General features: G+C 40.6%; 1 protein-coding gene across 1 annotated transcript in view; it reads right to left on the bottom strand.

Moving 5' to 3' along the window:
- NPEPPS (aminopeptidase puromycin sensitive) overlaps positions 1-21,365 on the bottom strand; it is an 87,217-nt gene that overhangs the window by 46,962 nt on the left and 18,890 nt on the right. Inside the window, exon 3 of the mRNA XM_003131527.5 lies at positions 3,982-4,059. Within this exon, the coding sequence (XP_003131575.2) occupies positions 3,982-4,059 (78 nt within the window). The remainder of the gene's footprint in view (positions 1-3,981; positions 4,060-21,365) is intronic.

The raw sequence follows: 21,365 nt of genomic DNA, 5'->3' as shown, positions 1-21,365 counted from the left end.
CGTGGCGCAGTGGTTAACGAATCCGACTAGGAACCATGAGGATGCGGGTTCGATCCCTGCCCTTGCTCAGTGGGTTAATGATCCGGCGTTGCCGTGAGCTGTGGTGTAGGTCGCAGACGCGGCTCGGATCCTGCGTTGCTGTGGCTCTGGCGTAGGCCGGCGGCTACAGCTCCGATTAGACCCCTAGCCTGGGAACCTCCATATGCCGCAAGAGCGGCCCAAGACATGGCAAAAAGACAAAAAAAAAAAGAATGATGTGGCTCTTATATACTGATAATAAATGACCTCATATAGATAAGGGGAAAAGAAGAAGGGTACAGAATGTAAGACATGCTAACTTCTGTGTTCTTAAAATGCATTTACATAAATGCTTACAAAGGTATGGAACAGTTCTGAAAGGATACATAGGAAACTGCTTCTGAGGAGTAGAGCTGAGAGAAGACTGGGATAGAATGACAAATTTTCACAATATATCATCTGAATTCAAACTGTGTCCACATATTATATTTTTTAAATACTTAACTTCAAAAAATTAAAAGAGCATAATGTGGTGGTCAGAAGTGCAAACTTTTGAGTTAAACTGCTTGGGTTTAAGTTCAGACTCTGCCACTTAGCAGTTATTGACCCTGAGCAAACTGTTTAAATTATATAAAACATCTTGGTACATTAGTTTATCTTTAAAGTGGAGATAATAGAGTCTACCTCAAAAATGATTAATAAATTTAATATTTGTGATGCACATAAACCAGGACCTGGCACAGATTAATAGATACATGTGTGTATTACACACACAAACTCATATGCATGTACATTTTACATTTATTTATTTATTTTTTTATTTTTTTATTTTTTTTGTCTTTTTGTCTTTTTGTTGTTGTTGTTGTTGTTGTTGTTGCTATTTCTTGGGCCACTCCCGCGGCATATGGAGGTTCCCAGGCCAGGGGTTGAATCGGAGCTGTAGCCACCGGCCTACGCCAGAGCCACAGCAACTCGGGATCCGAGCCACGTCTGCAACCTACACCACAGCTCACGGCAACGCCAGATCGTTAACCCACTGAGCAAGGGCAGGGACCGAACCCGCAACCTCATGGTTCCTAGTCGGATTCGTTAACCACTGCACCACGACAGTCGGATTCGTTAACCACTGCGCCACGACGGGAACTCCCATTTTACATTTATTAAGTTAGTCCCTCTCAATAGTGCATTTTTCCCCCACACTTAAAGCTCCTGCCCTATCAGCTCAAAGGAATTTTCGTATTTTGTGTCTTTAATAATTTCCCCTTCCCATTTTCTCTGTCCCCTCTTTTGAGATGGGCATTAGGTCTGCTAGACTGGTCCTATTTGGAAGACGTCTCTACTCCATCTTCTAAAACTTCTTCTGGTTTTTTATTTTTTATTTTTTTGTCTTTTTGCCATTTTTCGGGCCGCTCTCGCGGCAGGCATATGGAGGTTCCCAGGCTAGGGGTCTAATCGGAGCTGTAGCCACCGGCCTACGCCAGAGCCACAGCAACGCAGGATCCGAGCCATGTCTGCAACCTACACCACAGCTCACGGCAAAGCCGGATCATTAACCCACTGAGCAAGGGCAGGGATCGAACCCGCATCCTCATGGTTCCTAGTCGGATTCATTAACCACTGCGCCACGACGGGAACTCCTTCTTCTGGTTTTTTAATCTCTGATGTATTCTAATTTCCAAAAGTTTTCTTTTCTTTTTTTTTTTTCCTTTTGTCTTTTTAAGGCTGCACCCACAGCATATGGAAGTTCCCAGGCTAGGTGGTGAATTGGAGCTGTAGCTGCTGGCCTACACCACAGCCACAGCAACATGGGATCCGAACTGCATGTGCAACCTACACCTCAGTACACGGCAATGCCGGATCCTTAACCTACTGAGCAAGGCCAGGAATCGAACCCTCATCCTCAGGGATACTAGCTGGGTTCGTTTACTACTGAGCCACTACAGGAACTCCTCCAAAAGTTTTCTTACTCTATTCTGTCCTATCCTTGTTTAATGAATGTAACATAAATAATACTTCTAGGACTTTCTTTGGGCTCACAACATAACTACTCTGCATAGCTTCTACAGAGGCTCTGGCTTGGTCCCTGGCTCAGGAACTTCGATGTGCTGCAAGTGTGGCCAAAAAAAAAAAAAAAATACTTCTAAACATATTAATCTGGGGTTTTTCTGAGCCTTTCTTTTCATTTGTATTTTGTTTTCTTTTCATTACTTTTGTCTTTTCTTTTCATCTTTTTCTTTTTGTCTTTTTTTCTTTTCTGTCTTTTCATTTGTCTTTGCAACACCAGGTCTTTAACCCACTAAGCAAGGCCAGGGATCAAACCCACATCCTCATGGATACAGGTCGGGCTCTTAACCAGTTGAGCCACAATAGGAACTCCTTTCTTTAATATCTTTTAGTACATGTTCATGGAAATCATTTATTTTTATAATTATTTCAAAAAAAATTTTGGAGTTCCTGTTGTGGTGCAGCGGAAATGAATCCGACTAGGAGACATGAGGTTTTGGATTCGATCCCTGGCCTTGCTCAGTGGGTTAAGGATCCAGTGTTGCCTTGAGCTGTGGTGTGGGTTGCAGACACGGCTCGGATCTGGTGTTGCTAGGTCTGTGGCTGTGGCATAGGCCGGCAGCTGTAGCTCTGATTTAACCCCTAGCCTGGAACCTCCATATGCCGTGGGTGTGGCCCTAAAAAGCAAAAAAAAAATTATGGAAACTGGAGTCCCCTGTGGTGCAGGGGGAACAAATCTGACTAGTGTTCATGAGGACTGTGGTTTGATCCCTAGCCTCATACAGTGGGTCAGGGATCCGGCATTGCTGTGAGCTGTGGTGTACGTTGCAGATGTAGCTCAGATCCCGTGTTGCTGTGGCTGTGGCAGAGGTCATCAGCTGTAGATCTGATTGGACCCCTAGCCTAGGAACTTCCATATGCTGCAGGTGCAGCCTAAAAAGCAAAAAAAAAATAAAATTATGGAAACCAGAGAAAAACATGAATATGAATAAAAATCATAAATTATGTCTACAACCAGTCATATAACTGTATTTTTAACATTTTAAAGATAAGATTCATTACCCCATATATATAATTTTGTATTCTGCTTTTCAATGTTACATTATAAGTACTTTACAGTGTTTATAATTCAAAAACCTCACCTTTTTTTGTGTGTGTCTTTTTAGCGCCACACCCAAGGCATATGGAGTTCCCCTGGCTAGGGGGTTGAATCAGAGCTATAGCTGCCTGCCTACACCACAGCCACAGCAATGCGGGATCCAAGTCACGTCTATGATACACCACAGCTCATGGCAACACTAGATCCCCCACCCACTGAGTGAGGCCAGGGATCGAACCTGCATGCTCATGGATAGTAGTCAGATTCCTTTCTGCTGAGCCACAATGGGAACTCTTCTTTGTGCTTTTATATTGTGAATATAGTAACGTAGCAACAAACCTTTCCTTCCATGCCCTCACTAGCATAACATCTAGTTAATCTCTGGTTGTACCTCAGCATCATCTGTGGGACATTCATCTCAAAGATTGGATTCAATTAGAAGATGGTGCTTGGTAGACATAGTTTTTAAAAACTGAAACTGAAAGGGTGAAAAGAATGCATTATGTTCTAGGGTAGAATGACTATTTGGGTTTTGTTTTTTTTTTTTTTCTAGTGGTCCCCAAAGTTGAAATGAACCTGACTCCTTCTCAAGCTCTGTCTTAATTTTTAATCTCCTTAAACAAATGAGTTTCAAAAAGGGGGGGAGGGCATACAATAAAAATTTTTCTTTTAAAGACGTCACTATTCATTGCAGGATTTTTTTGCTTTTTTATTTTTCAGCTGTGGTGTGCAGTGGTTTGATATGAAATCTCAGTTCCCAGAGCAGGTATTGAACCCAAGTCACAGTGGTGAAAGCGCCAAGTCCTAACCAGGAGACCCAGTGAACTATCACAAGATTTTACAAAATCTATGCCTCTTACCTGGTTGGAGAGTACTAGGAAAGGACAAGGTGACTTTTTCATCTTCATTCTGATAGTTAAATCCTGTAGCATGTATTTCTGGAATGTAAAAAAAAATTACTTCATAAAACTGACTATAAAAGTAAGTAAGTAAGTAAATAAATAAATAATTATGACTAGACTATTGAAACCAAATCCAGACTGCAGCAATTAACATTCTCAAGAGCAAAATCTCTACTGAAACTATTCTTTTGGGGGGGGGCACACTATGGCATGCAGACGTTTCTGGGCCAATCATCAAACCCAAGCCGCAGCAGTGACAATGACCCACAGCAGTTGACAATGCTCATTCCTTAACTGCTAGGCCACCAGAGAAGTCCCTAAATATTCTTAATCTAATAAATTAAGTTCCTATTAACAAGAATATCATTTCAAACTAATCTATTTTAGGCTATGTAACCTAAGTTAAATATGCTCCTTAAAAAAAAAAAAATGCTCCTTAAAAACAATTACACATCCCATATTCATAAAACTTTCATGATATAAAGGAAATAGGGCTATTACAAATGTGAAAACATTTTCTAACAAATTCCCAGACATGCTTCATTCTCATCTTTATGGGACTATGATACTGCTTTAAATGTTGCAAGTCTTACTTATAAACATTTGAAAGACTGAGCAGAATGCCAAGGTTTCGGTGTTAAAGATACATCAGTCAAAGTTCTACCCCCATCCAAACACAGGAAACAATTCCAACAAGATATAAATCATATTTACTTCAGTGAAATTCTTTGTTGTTATATTTTACAGAATAAAGGTGAAAACAGGTATGTGGATTATCTTAAGGCTTTGATTTACTCCCTACCAGGAGTGAGAAAAGACTGCTTATCTAAGTATATTTCACTATGCTTAGTTAACACTTTAGAAAAAGAGCTAAGTAGATCAACTCCCAACTATATCACACCTCCATTCAAAAAAAAAAAAAAAAATCACCCAGTTGAAAAGGTAGCATTTAATAAAAGCGGATGAAAATATGTCCAACATCTTTAACGATCAAGGAAATGCAAATCAAAATCACAATGCGATACCACTTCCCACCCACTAGGATGACTACAACCAAAGATAAATAAAAGGCCAATAAAAAGTTTAAGGGAGGATATAGAGAATTTGGAAGTCTTATTGCTGGTAGGAATGTAAACATGTTTTTAAATGCTCTGGAAAACAGCCTGGAAGTTCCTCAAAAGATTAAATATAGAGTTACCACATAACCCAGAAATCCACTCCTAGTGTATATCCTAGAGAAATGAAAACATATGCCCACACAAAAACTAATACATAAATGTTCATACTGGCATTATTCATAGCCAAAACACAGAAACAACTCAAATGTCCATCAATTGATGAACAGATAAAATGTAGAATACAACGGACTGTTATATGACATCAAAAGGAAATGGAGTTCCTGTTACGGCTCATCAGGTTAAGAACCCAACATAGTGTCTGAGAGGATGCGGGTTCAATCCCTGGCCTCGCTCAGTGGGTTAAGGATCCAGCATTGCCACGGCTGCCACATAGGTCTCAGATGTGGCTTGGATCCAGTGTTGCTGTGGCTGTGGCATAGTCTAGCAGCTGCAGTTCCAAATCAACCCCTAGCCTGGGAACTTCCATGTGCCACAGGTGTGCCCATAAAATTAAAAATAAAAGTGCTGATAATATGCTATGATATGGCTAAGCATTGAAAACATTATACTAAGTGAAAGAAACTAGACACAAAAGGCCACACAGTTATATGAAATGTCCAGAAGAGGTAAATCCAGAGACAGAAAGTAAATTAGTGGTTTCCTAGGGCTGGAAGGTCCTATGGAAATGGGAAGTGACTGCACATGGGTACTTTCTTTGTGGGGTGATGAAAATGTTCTGAAACTGATTCTCATGATAGCTGTACACCTCTGCAAATATCCTAAAAACCACTAAATTGTACATTTAAAGTGAAAGAATTGTATGGTATGTGAATTACATCCATCTCAATAAAGCTGTTATTAAAAAGAGAGGTAGCCTTATCAATCATAGGCTTAATCTTGATATCAGTGACTCAATTTAATAACATTCTATGAGCCAGGCAAGATACCCACAATTCACCCTTTTTTCTTTCTTTTTTGGCCACACCCACAGCATATGAAGTTCCCAGGCCAGGGATTGAATCCAAGTTGCACCTGTGACCTATGCCATAGCTGTGGCAATGCTGAATCCTTAACCCACTGTGTCAGGCTGGGGATTGAACCTTCGCTGCCACAGAGACAATGCTAGAACCTTAACCCACTGTGCCACAGTGGGAACTCCCAATTCACTTTTTTAAAATGAGTCACCAGTTCCCATTGTGGCTTATTAGGTTAAGAACCCAACTAGTATCCATGAGGATGTGAGGTCCATCCCTGGCCTAGCTCAGTGGGTTAATAATCTGGTGTTGCTGCAACCTGCAGCATAGGTCACAGAGGCAGCTGTAGCTCTGATTGGACAACCTAGTCTGGGAACTTCCATATGCCTCAAGTGCCGTCCTAAAAAGACAATGAATAAATAAATAAAATAAAATGAGTCACCCAAAGATTAAATTTTCAATGTTTCTAATATGATTACTGTTCAAATATGTCATTATAAAGCAAAAATCTTACTTTTTCCATTTTTTTTTTTTTTAAGGGCCACACCCAAGGCATACAGAAGTCCGCAGGCTAGGGGGTCTAATCGGAGCTGTAGTCACTGGCCTTTGCCATGGCCACAGCAATGCCAGATCTGAGCCACGTCTGTGACCTACACCACAGCTCAGGGCAATGCCAGATCCTTAACTCACTGAGTGAGGCCAGGGAATGAACCCGCAACCTCACTGTTCCTAGTCGGATTTGCTTCCACTGTGCCATGATGGTAACTCCTAAAGCAAAAATCTTTACAAAACCAATGAGAGGAGTTCCCACTGTGGCGAATGGGATCAGCGGTGTCTTGGGAATGCTGGGATGCAAGTTTGATCCCCAGCCCAGCATGGTCGGTTAAGGATCTGATGTTGCAGCAGTTGCAGTTTAGGTCGCAACCATGGCTGGGATCGATCCCCTGGCCTGGAAAGTCCATATGCCATGGGGCAGCCAAAAAATAAAAAAAAGAAAAAAAAAAATCAGTAAGAAATAAGAAACTACAATTTCAGATTTCAAAAGAACTTTAATAAATTATTCCTTATTTGACAGATGAAGAAAATGAGGCACATAAAGTTCATGATTTACCTAAGGTCACACAGCTGGACTAGAACTCAGTTCCCTTTCTACTGCTATTACCAAAATTCTTTTTACTATTTGAAAATGCACAGGGAGTTCCCATCGTGGCGCAGTGGTTAACAAATCCAACTAGGAACATGAGGTTTCGAGTTTGGTCCCTGGCCTTGCTCAGTGGGTTAAGAGATCCAGCGTTGCTGTGAACTGTAGTGTAGGTTGCAGATGCGGCTCGGATCCTGCCTTGCCATGGCTGGGGTATAGGCCGGCGGCTACGGCTCTGATTCAATCCCTAGCCTGGGAACCTCCATATGCTGCGAGAGTGGCCATAGAAAAGGAAAAAAAAAAAAAAAAAGACTTAGAAAGGGAGTTCCCATTATGGCTCAGTGGTAATGAAACTGATTAGTATGCATGAGGACTCACGTTCGCTCCCTGGCCTTGCTCAGTGGGTTAAGGATCTGGAGTTGCAAAAAGCTATGGTATAGGTTGCAGATCTATGGTTATAGCGTAGACCAGCAGCTGCAACTCCAATATGACCCCTAGCCTAGGAACTTCAATATGCAGTAGGTACAACCCTAAAAAAAAAAAAAAAAAAAAAAAAATGCAGAGGAAGGAGTTAAATAGATATTATTCCAAAGGAGACATGCAAATAGACAACAGGCACATGAAGAAATTTTCAATACCACTAATTATTAGGGAAATGCAAATCAAAACCACAAGGAGTTATCCCCTCACTCCTGTTAGACTGGCTTTTATCGGAAAGACAAGAAATAACAAATGTTGGCAAGTATCATGGGAATGTAAACTGGTTTAGCCACTATGGAAGACAGTATGGAGATTCCTCAAAAAATTAAAAATATAATTACTACACGATCTAGCTATCTCACTTCTGGATATTTATCCAAAGAATATGAAAACATTAGTTCAAAAAGATATATGCACCCCTATGTTCATCACAGCATTACTTATAATACATACCCAAGATAGGGAAACAGCCTAAGTACCTATCAACAGATGAATGGATAAAGATGTGGTATATAAACACAGTGGAATATTACTCAGCCATAAAAAATGAAATCTTGGAGTTCCCTTCATGGCTCAGTGGTTAATGAACCCAACTAGGACCAGGAGGAAGTGGGTTCCATCACTGGCCTTGCTCAGTGGGTTTGGGATCCGGTGTGGCCGTGAGCTGTTGTGTAGGTTGCAGACACGGCTCAGATCTCATGATGCTGTGGTTGTGGTATAGGCTGGCAGCTACAGCTGATTCGACCCATAGCCTGGGAACCTCCATATGCCACCTGTGCAGCCCTAAAAAAAAAAAAAAGGCAGTAAATCTTAAAACAGGAGTTTTAAAATTCTTAAAACAGGAATAACAAAAAAATAAATTCTTAAAACAATAGTCACTAAGTCAATCCACATTCCATATCACTTTATAGCTGTTTAAATAAGATTTGGGAAGCTTTTTTTTTTTTCCTCTTTTTAGGGCTGTACCTGCAGCATATGGAAGTTCCTAGGTGAGGATTTGAATCAGAGCTGTAGCTGCCAGCCTGCACCACAGCCACAGCAATGTATGCTCCCAGCTGCATTTACAACATATGCTGTAGCTTGTGACAAAACGCCGCATCCTTAACCTACTGAGCGAGGCCAGGGACTGAACCCACATCCTCATGGATATCAGTGGGGTTCTTAAAGTGCTGAGCCATAATGGGACAATGTTTTAAAACTTGCTAAATACAAATACAATTTTAAAACTATTATAATCATATACTTTACATTTGTACACAGCCACTTGGAAACGACAATTCCTCATCAGAGTCTATTACTACCAATCAAAACCAACTAAAGTGAAAGTTAAAGAATGCAAATATGTACAATTGTAAACTTCATGTTATTTATCTCTGACTTGTACTAAAGAGAATAAAAGGGTTGGCTAATGGTATCATTTGTTCCTTCTAATGCACAAATTTATTTAATCTGACTCCAGTTTGATCCAACAGCACTTGAAGATCACTTAAAATAGATCCATTCTGCATAGACAGTAGAACACAGTTCACAGGTAAACTTAGAAATCCTAACAAGATCAGGAATTAAAAATATAAGGTTTTTTTTTCTTTTGTTCTTTTTAGGGCCACACCACGACACATGGAGGTTCCGAGGCTAGGGGTCAAATTGGTGCTGCAGCTGCCAAACTATGCCACAGCCACACAACGCCAGATCTGAGCCATGTCTGCAAGCTACAGCACAGCTAACGGCAATGCCAGATCATTAATCCACTAAGTGAGGCCAGGTATCAAACCTGTGACCTCATGGATACCAGTCAGATTAGTTTCCACTGAGCCATAGTGGGAACTCCAAAAATATAAGGTTTTATCTTAGTGTTAATACTACATAAATTCTTTCCTTTCAAAAAACATGTCTTCTATTTATCTCTATTGTCTTTGCAATTAGTTTTAAGTTTATTGTAAATAAAAAATACTTCAGACATGCTTTCACACTTACCAAACTACCACTTTAAAATGGATATTAAATAAAAATTCCTTGAATGACTATACAAATGACCACTTACCCAAAAACAAATAAACAAACAAACAAAAAAAACACTTGGATGTGGGGGAGAGGAGAAGCATTAAATAAAAAACAAACTCCCTTCAGCTAATTTATCTGGAAAGTGAGCAGACAGGCAGAATCTGGGAGCTAGAGGGGTAATCTCTGCACAATATTCAGTGCAGTTCTAAAATAATCGAATGTACTTGCTTTTAGCATAATTATAACACTTACATAAGTAATTATTTATCTATACATCAAAGAATGTATATAGAGGAGTTTCTGAGGTGGCACAGCAGAAACAAATCCAACTAGGAACCAGGAGGTGGTGGGTTCGTTCCTGGCCTTGCTCAGTGGGTTAAGGATCCAGTGTTGCCGTGAGCTGTAGTGTAGGTCGCAGACGTGGCTTGGATCCCGACTTGCTGTGCTCTGGCGCAGGCCGGCGGCTACAGCTCCGATTCGATCCCTAGCCTGGGAACCTCCATATGTTGCAGGTGTAGCCCTAAAAAGACCAAAAAAAAAAAAAAAGGAAGGAAATTCTGAAACATGCTACAACATGGATGAACCTTAAAGACATTACAGTAAGTGAAATAAGCTAATCATTAAAAACAAATGTAGAGTTCTCGTTATGGCTCAGTGGGTTACAAACCCTACTAGTATAACATTAGGATGTGATCCTTCGCCTTGCTCAGTGGGTTAAGGATCTGGCATTGCCATGAGCTACGGCACAGGTAGCAGACATGACTCAGATCTAGCATGGCTGTGGCTGTGGCATGGGCTGGCAGCTGCAACTCGACTGGACCTGGAAACTTCCATACACCACAAGCGCAGCCCTGAAAAAAAAAAGACAAATGATGTATGATTCCACTTGATATGAAGTATCTACAATAGTTAAGTTCACAGAAACAGGAGTTCCCGTCATGGCTCAGTGGTTAACGAATCCAACTAGGAACTATGAGGTTGCGGGTTCGATCCCTGGCCTCGCTCAGTGGGTTAAGGATCCAGCATTGTCGTTAGCTATGGTGTAGGTCGCAGATGCGGCTCAGATCCCGGGTTGCTGTGGCTGTGGTGTAGGCTGGCGGCTACAGCTCCGATTCGACCCCTAGCCTGGGAGCCTCCATATGCCATGGGAGCAGCCCTAGAAAAGGCAAAAAGACAAAAAAAAAAATCATAGAAACAGAAAATAGAATGGTAGTTGCCAAAAAAAAAAAAAAGGAGTTCCCGTCGTGGCGCAGTGGTTAACGAATCCGACTAGGAACCATGAGGTTGAGGGTTCGGTCCCTGCCCTTGCTCAGTGGGTTAACGATCCGGCGTTGCCGTGAGCTGTGGTGTAGGTTGCAGACTCGGCTCGGATCCCGCGTTGCTGTGGCTCTGGCGTAGGCCGGTGGCTACAGCTCCGATTCAACCCCTAGCCTGGGAACCTCCATATGCCGCGGGAGCGGCCCAAGAAATAACAACAACAACAACAACAAAAAGACAAAAGACAACAACAACAACAACAAAAAAGAATGGTAGTTGCCAGCGGCTGAGGGATGGGGGAAATGGGGAGTTATTGTTCAAGGGGTATAGAGTTTTGGTTTTGCAAGATAAGAGTTGTGGAGATGGATGGCAGTGATGACTGCTCAGCAATGTAAAGGTATACCAATGAACTGTGTATTTATAAATGATTAAGATAATAAATTTTATGTTATGAGCATTTTACTACAATAAAAAAAGGATGTTCTGGTTATATTCTAGCTGCAAAAAAAATAAAAATAAAAAATAAGAAAAAAATTAATTCCTCTCTAGAATAAGCTAAAATCTGCTGAAAGAAATTAAAGATCTAAATAAATAAATATATATTCTTCATGAATGGTTAGGCTCAATATGCCTCTCCAATGCAGTCAATGCAATCTCTATAACATCCACAGGTTTTTTTTTGTAGAAATTGACAAGCTGATTCTAAAATTTATATGAAAATTAAATGGACCTAGAATAGCCAACATCATTTTTAAAAAGGACGAAGACAGAGCACTTACACTACCTGATTTCAAAACTTAAAATAGAACAGGAAGAGTCCAGAAAGTCAAAGGGGAAAGAATAATCTTTAAAACAAAATGGCACTAGAAAACATAGATAGCCATATACCAGTAGCTAATTAATTAATAACAAAACTTCTACCCTTATCTCATACCATATACAAAATCTAACTCAAAATGAACCAAAAATGTAAATGTAAAAGTTAAAATTACAAAACTTCTAGAAGACATTTTTTTTTTTTTGTCTTTTTGCCACTTCTAGGGCTGCTCCCGCGGCATATGGAGGCTCCCAGGCTAGGGATCGAATAAGAGCTGTAGCCACTGGCCTGCGCCACAGCCACAGCAACAAAGGATCCGAGCCGTGTATGCAACCTACACCACGGCTCACGGCAACACTGGATCCTTAACCCAGTGAGCAAGGCTAGGGATCAAACCCACATCCTCATGGGTCCTAGCTGGATTCGTTAACCACTGAGCCACGATGGGAACTCCTAGAAGACAATTTTAATGTCCTTGAATTTTGCAACATTTTAAATAGGTCGTAAAAACCCATAAAGAAAAATTCAATAAATTGAAATTCATGGAAATTTAAAATTTATGCTCTTCAAAAACCACTGCAACAAAAATGAAAAGGCAAACCACAGACAGTAAAAAGTATTTGCAAAACATGTCCACCAAAAGCTTATACATGGAATATATTAAAAACTCTTAAAATTCACTAAGAAGATAAACTCCCTTCAATGGCAAAATGTCTGAATAGATACTTTACTAAAGAAGACATGTGGGAGTTCCATTGTGGCACAGCGGAAAGGAACCCAACTAGTATCCATGAGGATGTGGGTTCAACCCCTAGCCTCACTCAGTGGGTTGGGGATCCAGCGTTGCCATGAGCTGCGGTATAGGTCACAGATGTACCTCAGATCCCACACTGCTGTGGCTGTGGCATAGGCCGGCAGCTACAGCTCCAATTAGACCCCTAGCCTGGGAACTTCCATATACTATGGGTTGGCCCTAAAAATCTAAAAAAAAAAAGCAAAAAAAGAAGAAGAGAAAACTTATGAATGGCAAATAAGGACATGAAATTGGCACAACACTGTAAATCAACTATCTTTAATAATAAAAAATATTTAAAAAAAACACAAGATAGGAGTTCCCGTCGTGGAGCAGTGGTTAACGAATCCGACTAGGAACCATGAGGTTGCGGGTTCGGTCCCTGCCCTTGTTCAGTGGGTTAACAATCTGGCGTTGCCGTGAGCTGTGGTGTAGGTTGCAGACGCGGCTCGGATCCTGCGTTGCTGTGGCTCTGGCGCAGGCCGGTGGCTACAGCTCCGATTCAACCCCTAGCCTGGGAACCTCCATATGCCGCAGGAGCGGCCCAAGAAATAGCAACAACAACAACAACAACAACAGACCAAAAAAAAAAAAAAAAAAAAAAAAAAAAACACAAGATACCATTACACAACCACTTGAATAGCTAAAACTTAAAAGATGGGAGTTCCTGTCATGGTGCTATGGAAAGGAATCCGACTAGGAACCATGAGGTTTCAGGTTTGATCCCTGGCCTTGCTCAGTGGGTTAAGGATCTGGTGTTGCCGTGAGCTGTGGTATAAGTCGAAGACGTGGCTTGGATCCTTTGCTGCTGTGGCTGGGGCGCAGGCCGGCAGTTGTGGCTCTGATTCGATCCCTAGCCTGGGAACCTCCATATGCCATGGGTGTGGGCCCTAATAAGCAAATAAATAAATAAATAAAAATAAAACATAAAAAATAAAACTTAAAAGATGGAATATAATAAGTGTTATCAGCAAGGATATCAAGCAACTGGAATTCTCAGTTACTATGAATACAAAACGGTACAACCATTTAGGAAAACTGGTCGTTTCTTTAAAAATTCTCCATTTACTAGAGTTCTTTTGTGGTGCAGCAGGTTAAGGATCCAGCATTGTCACTGCAGTGGCTTGGGTCACTGCTATAGCACAGTCTGATCCCTGCCCCAGGAATTTCCACATGCCATAGGCATGGCCAAAAAAAAAAATTCTCCATTTACTATAGGATGCAGCCATTGTACTCCCACGTATTTACCCAAGAGAAATGAAAGTAAATGTCCAAAAAAGGGTACAGACTGCTTTTATATTTTTAAAATGCAACCTTTTATATTGGAAATAAAAGTAAAAGCACCAGGGAGTTCCCATTGTAGCTCAGCAGGTTAAGAACCCAACATAGTATTCATAAGGATGTGGATTCAATCCCTGGCCTTGATCACTGGGTCAAGGATCCAGTGTTGCCAAAGGTCAGTGTACATCTCAATGCAGCTGGGATCCAGCATTGCTGTGGCTGTGGTGCAGGCCAGCAGCTGCAGTTCCAATTTGACCCCTAGCCTGGAACTTCCATATGCCACAAAAGTGGCCCTAAAAAAAAAAAAAAAAAAAAGACAAAAAGATTAAGAAATAAAAGAAAACCACCAGGAAGGGAGATCCCCGGTAGCCTAGTGGTTAGGACTTGGCACTTTTCACCGCTGCAGCCCAGGATTCAGTCCCTGGTCTACGAACTGAGGTCTCACATCAAGCTACTGTATGTAATGGCCAAAACAAACAAAAAACCACCAGGAGGATATATGGTATCTGGTCTTACACATAGGAGCTTAGAATTTGCCACTCCATCCTAACAACACAAGTATAAAGCTGGAGAAACTGAAAAATCAACAACTCAGATCCACCAGAGAAGTGAGAATAAAGGGCAAACCACTGCTGAAAAAATTGGAGACAGGCAGATACAGAAAATCACAACTTACCACTGTAGAAATAGACAAGAAACCATCCTTGGCAACCAGTGCCAGGGCAGAAAAACCTGAACTGTAATTGATGAAGCGCTGGAGGCTCAGTGTGGATAAGCTTGAGAGTTTAAAATTCCAGGAGGAACCCAGTTATAAGGAGACCCTCGTGCTTTTCTAGGTTTTACCTCCAGGAGCTCTACTGGGTCCTAACAGTCAATATTAGAGAAAAATCCTCTCATGCTTTTCTGGCAAAGGGAGAGAAAATAAACCATTTTGAAATATGCTAAAACATTCTGTTCTTAACAAAACATGCCCCAAGGAACAACTATTTTACCAGAGCTTAACCCGCTGGGGTTTTATCAGAGCCTAACCTACCTGGGGTAAAGGAAATGCGCAACTCCAGCCCCTCCAACCATCTGGTCCCACCTAAGGGGGTAAGAAAACCTAAGAAACACCAATGAAACTCAGACCAGGAATACAATCTCATGAAAGACTAAGACTTCCCCCCTTACCTTACCATTTAATTATTAAAGGCCTATTTATTTCAGCTCCTTTCACCCAGTACCTCATGTTTGCCTCTAAAAAAAAATTGCAAGGCATACTAAAAGGCAGAAAACACCATTATAAGAGACTGAACAAGCATCGAAACCAGAATCAGATATGGCAGGAATGCTGGAATTATCAGGTCAGAAATTCGCTCTTAAAACTATGATTAAAATATCTAAGGATGGATAATACAAGCAAAAAGATGGAAATTCTAAGAAAGAATAAAAAGAAATACTTGAGATCAAAAACACAGTAACAGAAATGAAGAATATCTTTGATGGGCTCATCATTAGACTGGACACAGCTAAGAAATCACACTCTCCCTGAGTTTGAGGATTTGACACTAGAAACTTCCAAAACCAAAGCAAAGAGAAAAAAGACTGGGAGAAAAAACAAAGCAGCAGAACAAAATATCTAAGAATTGTGGGAAAACTACAAAAGGTGTAACATACATGTAACAGCAATACCACAAGGAGAAAAAAATAGAAAGAGAAGCAACATTTAAAGCAAGAATGACTGAGAATTTTCCCAAATTAATTCAGAAACCAAACCACAGGTCAGGAATGACAGGAGACCAAGCAGGATAAAGGGAAAGAAAGGGAAAACAAACAAAAAAACCAACTACACCTAGGCATACCATAGTCAAAATTTAAAAGCTAGAGAAAGAAAATCTTGTAAGAAGCCAGAGGAAAAAAACACCTTACCTAGAGAGGAACAACGATAAGAATTATACTTCACTCCTCCAAAACCATGCTGTCAAGTAAAGAGTGGAATGCCTGGGCAAAACTATTATTCAAACAGATACCTAAACAATAGCCAAGACATGGAAACAACCTAAATGTTCACAGACAGATGAATGGATAAAGAAAATGTATATGTAGTAGAGCTTCCTTGCCTGCCTGCTTGCATCTCTTACAAGCGTCCTATCCTAATAAATCTATTTCTTGCCTATCACTTTGTCTCTTGCGTGGAGACAAGAAGAACCTGAACCTCAGTGAGCCCAGACACAAGAAAGAAGGTCATGGTGTAAAATCCTCAAGAACCAAGAGAACCAGTCATGGGGCCACTAAACACCAGCGCTGGAGAAGAATGTAAGCTTGTCTCACCCTGATCCTTACCTGTGACCCTATTTTACACTTCATACTGTAAAACCCCTTCCTCTTCTCTACCAAAGTGAGGCGCAGTATTTACGGCATCAGCCTGCTGTGGCCTCCTTTGTCTGGCAAAGCAATAAAGCTACTTTTTTCTTAAAAAAAAAAAAAAAAAAAAAGACATATGTATACACACACGATATTACTCAGTCATCGAAAAAGACTGAAATAGTTCTCTTGTGGTGCCGTGGGTTAAGGATCCAGCTTGAGTTGTTGCTGTGATGCAAGTCTGACTCCTGGCCTGGGAACTTCCACATGCTGCAGGCATGGCAGAAAAACAAAAAAAACAAAGAAAAACACTGAAACAATGCCATTTGCAGCAATATGGATGGACCTAGAGATTATCACACTAGTAAGTAAGTCAGAAAGACAAAGACAAGAAGTTCCTTGTGGCACAGTAGGTTAAAGACCTGGCATTGCTGCAGCTGTGATGCAAGCTACAACTACAGCATAGGTTTGATCCCTGACTGGGAACTTCCACATGCCATGAGTTCAGCCAAACAGAAAGAAAGAGAAAGACAAATACCATACGATATCACCTTATATGTGGAATCTAATTTAAAAAAAACCACAAAAGAACTTAAATAAACTCAGATATTTCAACCAATCTTGGTTACCATAGGTGAAACCATTTGCAGGGAGGCAAGAATCGGGAGGGTGGGACTAATACGCACACTTCAGTATAAAACATGATTAACAAGAACCTACTATATAGTATAGGAAAATCTACTCAACAGTTTGTAATAACCTATAGAGGAAAAAAAGAACGATATATTGGTATGTATGACTGATTCACTTTGCCATACACCTGCAATAATACAATACTGTAAAAACTATGCCCCAATAAAATTAAATTTTGAAAAAAATCCACTGGATATAATTGATATCTATTTCCTCAAACAACAGCTGATTATACATTTTACTCAAGCTCGCATGGAACACTCATAAAGACAGACCACATTCTGGGTCATAAAACATGCCTTGGAGTTCCCATTGTGGCGCAGTGGTTCACGGATCCGACTAGGAACCATGAGGTTGCGGGTTCGATCCCTGGCCTTGCTCAGTGGGTTAAGGATCCGGCGCTGCCGTGAGCTGTGGTGTAGGTTGCAGACATGGCTCGGATCCCGCATTGCTGTGGCTCTGGCGTAGGCCAGTGGCTACGGCTCCGATCAGACCCCTAGCCTGGGAACCTCCATATGCCGTGGGAGCGGGCCTAGAAAAGACAAAAAAAAAAAAAAAAAAAAAAGCCTTAACTAATTTAAAAGAATAAAAAATCATAAACTGCTCTCAGACCACAAAGGAATTAAACTAGAAATCAGTAATAGAAAATTAACTTGAAAAATCCCCAAATACTTAGGAGATTAAACAACACATTATAGATAAGACATAGGTTAAAGAAGAAATAACCTTCCAAAACAGAAAGCATCAGGCCCAGATGGGTTCATTTGTGAATTTTACCGAATTATTTAAGGAAGAAATTACACCCATTTTCTACAATCTCTTCCAGAGGATAGTAACAGAAGAAAATACTTCCTAACTCATTCTATGAGGACAACCATTATCCTAGCATCAAAATCAGACAAAGACATTACAAGAATACTACAGACCTATACTTCTTAGAAACATAAATGCAAAAATTCTCAACAAAATATCAAGCGAATCAACTCCAACAATGTATAAGAAGAATGATAGAACATGTCTAGTGGAGGAGTTCTCATCGTGGCTCAGTGGTTAATGAATCCGACGAGGAACCATGAGGTTACAGGTTTGATCCCTAGCCTTGCTCAATGGGTTAAGGGTCCGGCATTGCCATGAGCTGTGGGTGCTGGTTGCAGATTCGGCTGGGGTCCCTCGTTGCTGTGGCTGTGGCGTAGGCCAGCAGCTACAGCTCCAATTCGACCCCTAGCCTGAGAACCTCCACATGCCGTGGGAGCGGCCCAAGAAATGGCAAAAAGACAAAAAGAAAAAGAAAAGAAAAGGAAAAGGAAGTAAAAGTATACCTACCGGAAAGGTAGAAATAAAACTGTCTTTGTTCACAGATGATATGGTCGTGTAGAAACTTCAAAAGAATCAGCAAAAAACTCCTGCAACTAATTGATTTAACTAGTAATTAAGGCAAGGGTGCAGGATACAGGGTTAACACACTATTGTTAAAGTCAATTATTTTCCAATATACCAGCAATGAATAAGTGGTATTTGAAATACTAAAAAAGTTATCATTTACATTATCACCCCCAAGAATGAAATACTTAGGTATAAACCTAACAAAATATATACAAGGTTCATGTGAGAAAAATTACAAAATTCTGATGAAAGGTACCAAGGAAGAACTAAGTAAATGAAGATATATTCCATCTTCATAGATAAAAAGATTTAATACTGTCAAGATAATCTGTTTTTCCCATCTGATTTACAGATTCAATACCAACCCCAATCGAAATCTCATAAAGTTATTTCGTGAATATTTTTTAATTGACTCTAAAGTTTATATGAAGAGGCAACTATTTATTTATTTATTTATTTATTTATTTTTTCTTTTGGGGCAGCACCACCGGCAGCATATGGAGGGTCCCAGGCTAGAGGTCGAATGGGAGCTGTAGCCACTGGCCTGCAATACAGCCACAGCAATGCGGGATCTGAGCATCACAGCTCACTGCAACGCCAGATCCTTAACTGACTAAGCAAGTCCAGGGATTGAACCTACATCCTTTTGGATGCTAGTCAGATTTGTTTCCACTAAGCCACGTCGGGAATTCCAAGCAAACAATCTAGAATGCCTAACTCAATGTTGAAGTACAACAAAGTCAGAAGACTCACACTATCCAACTTCAAGAATTACTATAAAGCTACAGTAATCAAGATGGTATGGTATTGGAGAAACAGAAGAAAAATAGATCAGTGGAACAGAACAGACAGCCTAGAAACAGACCACATATAGTTACCTGATCTTGACAAAGGAGCAAAGGCAATACAATGGAACTATCTTTTCAACACGTTGCTAGCAACTGGACACCACATGCCAAAAAAATGAATCTAGACAGACCTTCCCCTTTTATAAAATTTAAGTCAAAATGGATTATAGACCTAAATGTAAAATGCAAAACTAAGACTATTGGAAGATAACACAAGAGAAAATCTAACTGACCTTGGGTATTGTGATGACTTTTTGCATATACCACCACCAAAGCCCAATGCGTGAAAGAAATAATAACCCATACTGTATTAAAACAAAAAATTAGGATTCCCGTTGTGGCGCAGTGGTTAACAAATCCGACAAGGAACCATGAGGTTGCAGATTCAATCCCTGGCCTTGCTCAGTGGGTTAAGGATCCAGCGTTGCCATGAGCTGTGGTGTAGGTCACAGACGCAGCTCGGATCCCAAGATGCTGTGGCTCAGGCGTAGGCCGGCGGCTACAGCTCAGATTCAACCCCTAGACTGGGAACCTCCATATGCCGTGGGAGTGGCCCAAGAAAATGGCAAAAAGACCAAAAAAAAAACCCAAAAAACAGAGCTCTGAGGAGTTCCTGCTGTGGCACAATGGGATTGGTGATGTCTTGGGAGCATTGGGACACAGGTTCAATTCCTGACCCCGCACAGTGGGTTAAGGATCTGGTGGCTTAGATCACAACTGTGGCTTGGATTTGATCCCTAGCCCAAGAAACTCCATGTGTTGCAGGGGAGCCAAAAAAGAAAAAAAGAAAAATTAGAGCCCTGAGAAGAACAATGTTAAGAGACTAAGAAGACAAGCCACAGAGTGGGAAAAAATATTTGTAAAGACACATATGACAACAGACTGTTATCCAAAATGCACAAAGAATTCTTAAAACTCAACAATAATAAAAATAACCTAATATTGTGCAAAATACCTGAGTGGACACCTCACTGAAGGAGATATACAGATGGCGAGTAAGCATATGAAAAAATGTTCAACATCGAGTCATTAAGGCCCTGCAAATTAAAGCAATGGCATACCACTACATACCTATAGAATAGCCAAAAATCCAAAACACAACAGATGCTGGGGAGCATGTGGAGCAACAGGAACTCTCATTCATTGCTGGTTGGAATGCAAGATGATATAATCGCTTTGGAGGACAATTTGGCAGTTTCTTATAAATCTAAACACACTCTTATCACAGGACCCAGCAATCATGCTCCTTGATATTTAGCCAATGGAGATCAAAACTTACGTCCTCACAAAAACCTCACAAAAACATGGATATTTACAGAACCTTTATTCATAACTGCTACAACCTGGAAGCAACCAAGACGTCCTTCAGTAGGTGAATGGATAAATAAACCAATACACTGCTGTATAGCACAGAGAACTACATCCAGTCACTTATGACGGAAGATATTATCAGAAAAAGAATGTGTATTTATATATAACTGGGTCACTTTGCTGTACAGCAGAAATCGACAGAACATTGTAAACCAACTATAATAAAAAATTTAATAAATAAATAAATTGATGTATACATACAAGGGAATATTATTCAGAGCTAAAAAGACATGAACTACCAAGCAATGAAAAGACATAAAAGAAATGCATACTACAAAGTGCAAGAAGCCAATGTGAAAAGCAACATACTATCTCCAACTAACGACATTCTAGAAAAGACAAAACTATAGTAAAAAGATTAGTGGTTGTCAGGAGAAGGGATGGAGAAACAGGCAGAGCATAATAGAGCTAATGGGAGTGAAATGATTCTGTACAATACTGTAATGGTAGATACATGTCATTATACATTTGTCAAAAGCCATAGAATGTATAAAAGCAAGAATGAACTCTAATGTAAATGATGGACTTTAAATAGTAATGAGGTGTCAATGTAGGCTCACTGACTGTAACAAATGCATCACTTTGATTTGGGATGTTGATACTGGGAGAGGCTGTACATGCCGGGACAGGAGCTGTATGAGAAATCTCTGTACTTTTTCTCTGCTTTTTAGGGCTGCACCTATAGCATATGGAAGTTTCCAAGCTAGGGGTTGAGCTGGAGCTCCAGCTGCCACAGCAACACAGGATCCAAGCCATGTCTACCACCTACACCACAGCTCACGACGCCAGATCCTTAACCCACTGAGCAAGGCCAGGGATCAAACCCACATCCTCATGGATAC

This window comes from Sus scrofa, chromosome 12 (assembly GCF_000003025.6).
Source record: "Sus scrofa isolate TJ Tabasco breed Duroc chromosome 12, Sscrofa11.1, whole genome shotgun sequence".
Taxonomy (NCBI): Eukaryota; Metazoa; Chordata; class Mammalia; order Artiodactyla; family Suidae; genus Sus; species Sus scrofa.
The sequence above is the reverse complement of the archived record's forward strand: the minus strand, read 5'-3'. Positions and strand labels throughout refer to the sequence as shown.